Below are 9458 nucleotides of genomic sequence, written 5' to 3' on the forward strand. Positions count from 1 at the left end.
CAAATTGGATGCACATTTTATTCCCAAATGTAATGTATTTTGATCAAAACAAACCTTTTCATAAAGAACTCGGGAACTCTCAGAAGTTGCTGACTCATTTGTTAGAAGCCTGTATAAGGTAACTAAAGCACAAGTTTGGGGATTAAAACAAAGCACCTTTTAAGATAGGTCTTTGCCTAGAATTTCAGGCAGTTAATAGTGATGTAGGTAATAGAATCTCAAGGTAATAGTGATGACAAGGCCAGGAAAGTTGATTAAAACTCATGTTGGAGAGCAATAGCACCCAGGCACCGATCTAGGGCCTACACAGCCATTCCCAATTCAGATGTTAACAAAGAAATAGTTGAGATATCATCAATGTACATTGTGCTCCAGATCTAATCACTTCCTACAGATGTTAAATAGCATTACAGACAAGATATGCAATGCTATCCTCTGGAATGGTTCTTAAAGATAAGACCTCATCTGAAGATCACAGTGTGGTTCACAACCTATATACCGTACACAAAATGAGAACATAAAATACATAATAAAACAAACAAAAGCAAACCAATAACCACACTCCCAAAAACTATTCAAAACTTTTCCACTTCCTTCTATATCAAACAATTTTACTTAAAACAACTCAGAAAGGCTTACATTCATCACCCGGTGTTTTTTGTCAGTCCTCACTGCAGCCCAGTGAGGTAGGCCGGGCTGACAGATAAGGACAGTCTGAAGACCACCCAATAAATTTATGGCTGAGCAAAGATTATAAATCTGGAACTGCCCAGTTTAAGCCCATATTTCTGGCCTCTTTCTCTGTATTGCCCTTCATCTGAAGATCACATGGCAATTCACAACGTAAGAACACAAAACGAGAACACAAAATACATAGTGGAACAAAAACAAATCGATAAGACACAAACATGTTTAAAAGGCCATAGAACGTTAATCAACCTCCGGACCTCTTGAGGCACATGAAGAAGCACCTCAGAAGAAGATCTTAGGATCCAGGTTGGATCATATGGAGAGAGAGGCAAACCTTGAAATATTGCAGCCCTGAGCCGTATAAGGATTTATCGGTAAAAACCAGCACTTTGAATTGGGCCTGGGAACTAACAGCCAGAGCTATCAAGCCAGGATCGGTGAAATATGCTCAAACCATCCTGCCCCGCTGAGCAACTTGGCCACTTGAATTCTACACCAGCTGAAGTTTCCAAACCACCTTCAGTGATCCAACCAGTGCCAGATTTACATATAAGCTAAACAAGCTATAGCTTAGGAACCCACTTTCTTGGGGGCCCCCAAAAAACTTAAAGAGAAAAAAACCACTGGATGTACATTTCCAAAATATAAGATAAAAAAACAAATAAAATAAAACCTACATACAGCAACAGTGTTTTGTGTTGTGTAGGCTCCTATGATGTAAGTAACGGGCCCCACCTGCTAGCCTGCTCCCTAAAATATCACTGGTTTGCTCATTTCTATATATAGGGTGCCTACATTCTGCATGGACTGATTGCATGGCAACATGTGCAAATGGCTTTATTCAACACAAGAAACAGCGACAATTTGTTGTTGACAAAGGACAGCTAGACATATAATGGGCCCCATTACCTTCAGTAGCTTAGAGCCTCATCAAACCTAAATCCGGCCCTGGATGCAACCTAGAGGTTACCAGAACATCGGGAACACTGGCTATCCCTGTCCAGATGAGGACCACCGTGGCCACACGTCATTTACACGTCATTCGCCCTCACCTGTTCGTAGGGGCAAACCTGCCCTACACTTTTCTCATTCACCTTTCTACAGCTAAGAAAAAAACCCCAGTCCCGAACTTGGCCGGAACAGAAAATGACGCGGCGCTTGTTTCCGTACGGCGGGGCAGCCGGTGCGCCTGGTCCCCCGCTCCTTTCCCTCCCTGCCTTCCTCCCTTCGATGGAAAATGGCGTCCGCGCTGCTTCGGCCTCTGTTCCTTGAGGGCTCCCACCGCTTACTCTCTGCCGCGCCGGGACGCGTCGCGCTCCGCCCTCAGCCGCGCCGAGATAAGCAGCGTTGGGTCCGCGCGTATGTGGAGCAGCAGCGGCTGCTCGAGACCCCGAGGCCCCGGTGAGAGAAGAGGGGGGAAGGAGGATGCCTGCCTGCCTGCCTGTTGGGAGGACGGAGGCTTAGAAAGAGCGGGGACGAGGGCTGCTCGCCTTCCCGCCCGTCTCCTTCCCTAAGGCAGAGCTTTGACCTTCGGCTAACGAGCGTCCCTCGTCGAGTAGGGCTGCTGCCTTCGCTTGCTTCTGGGGTTGAGGAGAAATCAGGAGCCGAAAAGGTTTCTTTGGCGGGATGCGTGTCAGAAACTCGGGAAAGGAAGAAAGGAACGTGGGAATGGCAGGGTTTTTGTCCCCCGCCCCCTAAACAGGCTGTTTCAAACAGCCCCGTCTTATCACTTTGCCGGGCTTGCAAAGTGACTTCTTTTGAGGAGGTGGGCTGGCGAGAGAGAGACGGGTTGCCGCTGTCAGTCGTGGAGTATTTATTTTTAGTTATTTTAATTAATTATTTTCATTTTTAAATAAATTACCGCTTGATGGTAGGGCGGGGTGGGGGTGGGGAGAGAGAGAAGCCTCAAGGCTGCTTATGAAAAAATAATAATAAAGTTATATTGCTAAAATCTCCGCAGCCATAATTTGAAACATGCAGGAAGTTAAAAAGCATGATAATGTAAATTAATACTCATGCATTTTTTCTAAACCTGTGGATAGGCTTGCCTAAATAAGAATGTCTTCAGCAGACACCAGGGCAAGTGCCAGCCTGATAAAGGTAAAGGTACCCCTGCCCGTACGGGCCAGTCTTGACAGACTCTAGGGTTGTGCGCCCATCTCACTTAAGAGGCCTGGGGCCAGCGCTGTCCGGAGACACTTCCGGGTCACGTGGCCAGCGTGACGAAGCTGCTCTGGCGAGCCAGCACCAGCGCAGCGCACGGAAACGCCGTTTACCTTCCCGCCAGTAAGCGGTCCCTATTTATCTACTTGCACCCGGGGGTGCTTTCGAACTGCTAGGTTGACAGGCGCTGGGACCGAGCAACAGGAGCGCACCCCGCCGCGGGGATTCGAACCGCCGACCTTTCGATCGGCAAGCCCTAGGCACTGAGGCTTTTACCCACAGCGCCACCCAGCCTGATACTGGTTGGTAAAAAAATGGTAGGGAAGGAAGGCTGTCATAGTGTCTGAAATGGGGGCTCCCCATATGTTTAAGAGTGCATGGGTGTAACTGGGATTTATTTTAGGGAGGGGCAGGCTTTATGTGGGGGGGCAAAACTGAGTTATCTGCGACACAATTGGTCAGTTAAGTCCTCTTATTTATTTACTTGAAGGGGGGCAGCTCCCCCCCCCCACACCACTGGCTACGCTAATGTAATAGTGTGTACTATATATATTGCCTCTGTATATATTTGCATCCACAAAGGCTTCAGGGTGGCTCCCGCCCCATGACGTAAGTTTTAGGGGATCAGAGAACACTTATAATCAGATGCATGGAATATCAACTTGAGTTGAGATGTCAGGTTTTTCAGTCAATCAAAACCATAGCTCATCACAATACAGTGGACGCTTGGGTTGTGAATGTGATCCATGCGGGATGCACGTTCGCAACCTGCAGCATTCGCAACCCGCGTCTGCGCACGTGCGGGTTGCGATTCAGCGCTTATGAGCAAAGCACGATTTAGGGCTTCTGTGCATGCGCGACCACTGAAACCCAGAACTAACCCGTTCTGGTACTTCCGGGTTTCGGTGGTCCGCAACCCGAAAAGACGTAACCTGAAGCGTCTGTAACCCGAGGTAAGACTGTATAGAATAAAAAAGCCATAAATCATCACAGTTCAAAATGCTATAATGAGGGGATAGGTAAAACTGGAATTGAGTATAATCTATAAAAAGTGACTTAATTGAAAGTTTGTAGTCAGCCCTTCAAATGGCATACTAACCAACTGGCTAAGCTGGACTTACTTGCCACACATGTTCCAAATTTTAGTTTGTAAGTAACTATTGACCATAGTGAAAAATACATGGATTTCTCCCATTATGGACTAAAAGTCAATTATTTCCGATAAAGCATTTCATCATTCACTTACATTTTAGCCAGTAGTTAAATACCTGCTGGGGACTCATGCTGAGGATTCAAAGTAAGGATGCAAAGTAGAGCAGGAAAAGGTTAAGAAACACTTTATTGCTTGACTTTGAGAGTGTTTTTTCATTCTTGATCTGTGGGAAGAGGCATGGTGTCACAGTGAGGCAACTCCAGCAGTATGACACTGCAAAGGCTTTCAGGATGTCTGACAGGGAGTGCAAAGTAGGCAGGAGTTAAACAAGCCAACCGCATGAAACAAGCCAAGAGCTGTTTGATTGTATGTGGGGCGACTTGTCCTTGTTTAATAAACAATGGCTTGATTAACAATAGTTTCACTTTGGCTTAGCAGGATGTGCAAACCAGACCGAAGCATTTGATTTCTACATGAATTTTATGCCTGCCTTTTTGCCACTTTGTTCAACATTAGACAGTTTACCCTTGCATAAATTAATGTACAGTAAATTAAAGCTTATGTAATTAAAGATAGTGGATGATATTCAACTAAGTCATAATAAGAGTAGAGCCATTGAAATTAAGGGACTATGGGTTCATCAGATTCTCTCTTCCCAAAATGTTTAAGCTAACAGCAAATAACTTGTGTTATTGGGCATAATGCATTATTAAGCTTTGCATTCTTGCACTCAAGGTTTTCCTAAACTGTCAGAAACAAAACATGGAACAATTGGGAATGTAATATTTGTTTTGTAAAATCTAGTTCAGAATGATCGGCTAGAGTTGGGATGGACAATCTGTGATTGGACTCCATCAGCCCCAGCTGGCATGGCCAATAGTCATGGATAATGAGGGTTGTAATCCGACAACATAGCAGGGCCACAGGTTCTCCATCCCATTCAAATGCCTATCATTATTGTTTTCTTGCTTTTTGTCATTATTTAGCTCTGAGAAACCTAACTGGGATTACCATGCAGAAATACAGGCTTTTAGCCACCGGTTGCATGAGAAGTTTTCATTGGAATTCCTCAAAACTGCATTTGTTAACCGTTGTTATATTAAACAAGAAGAGTCGAGACGCCAAGAACTGGGACTAGACAAAGAAGCAATTGCCCTTAATCTCAAGGATAATAATGAACTTTCTCTGAAGGGTATCTCTTTTTCACGATCTTACCTCACGCGGTGCTTGGAAGAAGCCTATCCAAAAATTCCACAAGCTGGCATTGAGGCACTTGTTAACTTTCTTACCAGTGAGGAATTAGTGTCTTATTTGGCCAGAAACCTGTCTCTACAAGACTTCACACTTTGCGCAGAATTTCCTGTGCCACCTAATGTGCTTCAGAAGACTTTCTTTGCTGTAATAGGAGCATTGCTTCAAAGTAGTGGCTCTCAGAGAACAGAGATCTTTGTGAGGGTAAGTTATTGCGCACTATAACATTGTTATGTATGCCGTAATTAATAGTTCTTTGGCACCCATCCAAGACTACAGTGCTCTCTGTCATAACACTTAAAGGAATGATAAATTGCATTCTGCTGCCCAAGCATATAGTGTGTAATCTCCTACAACCATCCTCTTAGCTTTAACTCCATGTGTGTGATTGAAGTAGAAACAATGCTGCAAGCAGCTTATGGCAGGAGTGTTTGTAAATTGTGCCCAAGAAAACCAATGTTCCACCTAGAAAATACAGTAATATATAATGTAATATAGGTTCGATTACATTATATATTACTGTATTACCCAAGTTGTAGTTGGGAACTGCCCTGAGATCTACAGATATACAAATTAAATTAATAACAATATTAATAATAATTCAGGTGCAGTGACCTCTATGACCCAGTCTTCTTTTGGCATGGTGCTTTCATGCATTGATATCACTCCAACTTACTTTTGAAAACTGGATTATACAAAATACTAACAGGGATTTTAAAATGTTTTATTTTTAAAATGTTAAATGAAGCATTAAGGTTTGGAAGAGACAAAGGCCTGCATATGTACATTTAATTCAGACATCTGAAAACTGGAGAGCTCCCACTGCTAATTACAAAGCATGCATGTCCAGCTATATTAGTAGAACTATAGTGCTATGGCATTGTTTATTAGTCTGCTTACAGCACGCACAACTACTGCAATAAGTAGGGCTCTGGCCTGAGTTCGGGGCAAGGCACTTCACAAATATGTGGTTGGGTCTTTGCACTGCCTTCACGGGTCAGAAGGACCACTAGCTTAACTACCTCTGTCCTTTTAGTGGGTGATTTCAGAGAACATGTGATATAACTAGCAGGCTGTCTTGTATGCTTGATGTCTTTATCTGCATGCAGGCCTGTTGGTGGGAACAGGCACCAAATCGTAATGACTAGCTTTCTCTGTCCCCCAAAGAGGGATGCAACGTGTTCATCTCAGCTGCATTAATCTACAAGAAACTTTTTCCTATTAATATGCAAATAAAAATGTCCTTGATTGTGAAGTGTCTTGAGAGAGGCATACTTAGTTCATCATAAACAGCATGATGTATCAGCAGTTAGCCTTTGCAAGAAATACAGAGATGTATCCAACTAGGTTCTACTCAGAGCAAGCTAGTCATGCATTCATTCATTTTAGTGGATCTGCTCAGAATATGATCAACATTGGATACAACCCATAGCCACGTAATCCTTAACAGTTCTGTTTGACTTTAAAGGATTGTATGTTTTTATTTCTTAACATTTATTTTAAAATATTAATCTGTGCTCTGTATTACTCCCAGCCTGTTGGCTATCAAGTTTTTCTGTCTTTGAACAATAGAATTAACAAGATACATTTATAACCATGGCTCTTTGTAACAATCATTATCAATTAAAAATACATACCAGGAATCAAAGTGAATTGACATCTGAAAATTTTCCATTTTTATATTCAGGACTTCTTTATTCCTCAAATGATAGGAAAAGATCTGTTTGAGATGTGGAATGTTATGAACCCAATGGGCTTGCTGCTGGAGGAACTGGCCAAGAGGAATGTGTCTGCTCCAGAACCAAGACTAACTCGACAGTCAGGAGCTAGCACTGTACTGCCCTTGTACTTCGTTGGATTGTATTGGTTAGTAAGACCTGAGACTGGTTTGAATTACCTTACTTGCTGTGTATTGTGAGATCATACCTGTCCTGCTTCTAGGCCCACAGGTTGTATGTGTGGATGTTGCATTTGAATCAGTGCATGAAATATATCACAGCCTAAGCCCTGACCATGCAATCAATGTAATCTGGGAATCAACCATGGCATATTGGTGAGTCAAATGTGATGCCCCCACAAGTAGATCTGCTAGGGCCTGTGATGTGGCATTGGCACTCCTAGTGGGCACTTCTACCCCATTTAGTTGGTAAGATAATCAGAACTGGCTTTTTATCTAGTCACATTTTTTGCTAAGGTGTGAGATGCATCTTATAAAGAAGCTACATGCTTCTGTTAGTTTCCACTCTCCAAAAATGTTAGGTATCAGTGTACCAATAAATCTTTCAGCTTGGCAGTTGTACAAGAAATGTGTGTCAGACTGTTCTGACAAGAGGAGACTTGTCTGGCATTCTTTAGCCTGATTCACTGTTCACTTCCTTGAAATGTCAGTACAGAAAGTGTAATGTCAAAATGTTAGGTTGCTGTGAATGCCTCAGATTTAGTCTGATGTATTTTTAATCTTTAAAAGGGAGGAGGAGAGAATTTAATTACATAACCAAGCTTTTGTCTTGACTTTATCTTAGTCCTATTATCAGCTTTGTTATCACTACTGTTTTATAGTTCATTCCAATCTCCTTGTCTTCTCTGAATGCTTGGAGTAATCTTACAAATTCAATTCTTGGTTGTATAAACATGACTGTTGTTTATTTCCTGCCAAGTACTTAACTGGACTTCATTCTGAATCTGTTAGATCTTGTTACTCAGCATGTAAGTTGAGGCTCAGTGAATTAAAATTGCCTGTGAATATTTATCACATGGCCCATTGGGACTTGGACATACAACTTAGGAAAAAGGAAGGCAGTATTGTTGTTTCCTTCTATATTGTCATATATACATAGTAAATGTTGTTTCTGTGCACTCTGGCTTCCATCATGGTGTTCTGTTGCACCAGAAGTGGTTTAGTCATGCTGGCCACATGACCCAGAAAGCTGCTTGTGGACAAACGCCGGCTCCCTTGGCCTGAAAGTGAGATGAGTGCTGCAATCCCATTGTAGCCTTTGACTGGACTTAACTGTCCAAGGGTCATTTACCTTATTTACCTTTATCTATATGCACAGTATTAATTAATTAATTAATTAATTAAGACTTCTCATAAAAGTATTTCCTCTTTTTCAGTGATAAGAAGCTTCTGGCAGAAGGTACTGCTGAAACAATATTAGCAGCTGAAGAAGAGGCTGCACGTGTAGCCCTGCGGAAACTTTATGGGTTTACTGAGAACAGAAAGCCATGGGATTATTCTTCTCCAAAATGGGAGCAGAAAGCAGAAAATGCTATTAACAGCAATTAGGCAGAAAAGGTCACTTCTTATGTGTGCAAGAATGCTACATTTTAGAGGAACAAGATTTAATGAACTATTAAGAAACTAAGATTTTGAAAATACCAGTTTCCCTTACTGCTAATAAACATGTTTGTGGTACATATTTTTTCTTGCATTCATGCATTATGGTATGCTGAAAGCTCCATTAAACCTTGTGTTGCATAGGCTCAGAGCAAGTGTAGAGTACTGAGGGAACTCTACAATACAAAATGCTAGTATAATTTAGGCCAACACTGCATTTCAGATTTCCCTATAGCATAAAATTAACTCATAAATATGAGTTATATAACAGCTAGTACTGACTCTGTCTTCGGAACATCTGTGTGTCACAACAACTTTCAAAAGTTACCCAGCTGTATATATTTTCTCATATTACAAGGAACAAAAAAAGGAAGAAAATCAGCTTTTAATTTATTCATGTATCCCAAAGAATCAATATAGTCCATTATCCCAATCTCTAGAGTCATCTATTTCCATTACTTCCAAAACCCATTATGAAAAATATCTGCTAATTTCATCAGGCATGCTTAGCATTAATGGAACTGAGTAAAAAGCTACAACAAACATGTTAACCTTTGCATCCCATTTTTCTTTCCCTTCTACTTAAAATTCCTCTCGGTTGATTAAATCTGTTTGAAAAAAAGAGTAATCAATATGTAGCAATGATTCACATGAGCTACTGTCTTCAGCATTCCTTTCATTGTGGAGAGAGGCCAGTTCTTCATTCCTTTGTACTCTGTTTATTTGAATTCCCATACTTGGAAGAGAAGATAATGTATCTCTCTTGAAGGGGAAGTAGAACTGAGATTGTGTCATCTTCCTTGATTACTCAGTGAATTCATGACTGTGTATAGTTTTATGCCCAGGTCCAAGTTCTGCATTCCA

General features: G+C 41.8%; 1 protein-coding gene and 1 long non-coding RNA gene across 2 annotated transcripts; one reads left to right on the plus strand and one right to left on the minus strand.

Annotated features, from left to right (window-relative positions):
- Positions 1-250: 250 nt before the first annotated feature.
- LOC128414591 (uncharacterized) lies at positions 251-1781 on the minus strand. The gene is made up of 2 exons (XR_008330689.1): positions 1600-1781; positions 251-491 (listed from the first exon to the last, which is right to left on the minus strand). It is a non-coding gene; the product is annotated as an uncharacterized LOC128414591 (long non-coding RNA).
- Positions 1782-1890: 109 nt separating this feature from the next.
- MRPL44 (mitochondrial ribosomal protein L44) lies at positions 1891-9145 on the plus strand. The gene is made up of 4 exons (XM_053390089.1): positions 1891-2091; positions 4993-5461; positions 6945-7123; positions 8372-9145. The coding sequence occupies exons 1-4, from the start codon at positions 1928-1930 to the stop codon at positions 8541-8543; spliced, it is 984 nt and encodes a 327-aa protein (XP_053246064.1). The 5' UTR covers positions 1891-1927; the 3' UTR covers positions 8544-9145.
- Positions 9146-9458: the final 313 nt, after the last annotated feature.

The sequence above is a fragment of the Podarcis raffonei genome, chromosome 5, assembly GCF_027172205.1.
Source record: "Podarcis raffonei isolate rPodRaf1 chromosome 5, rPodRaf1.pri, whole genome shotgun sequence".
Classification (NCBI taxonomy): Eukaryota; Metazoa; Chordata; class Lepidosauria; order Squamata; family Lacertidae; genus Podarcis; species Podarcis raffonei.

What these genes read in the sequence shown, in the direction of transcription:
- MRPL44 (XM_053390089.1), top strand. Translation starts at nt 1,928, where the DNA reads ATGGCGTCCGCGCTGCTTCGGCCTCTGTTCCTTGAGGGCTCCCACCGC. An exon ending in GAACAGAGATCTTTGTGAGG is followed by an intron (nt 5,462 to 6,944) that starts GTAAGTTATTGC and finishes TTTTATATTCAG; the next exon opens with GACTTCTTTATTCCTCAAAT. An exon ending in TACTTCGTTGGATTGTATTG is followed by an intron (nt 7,124 to 8,371) that starts GTTAGTAAGACC and finishes CCTCTTTTTCAG; the next exon opens with TGATAAGAAGCTTCTGGCAG.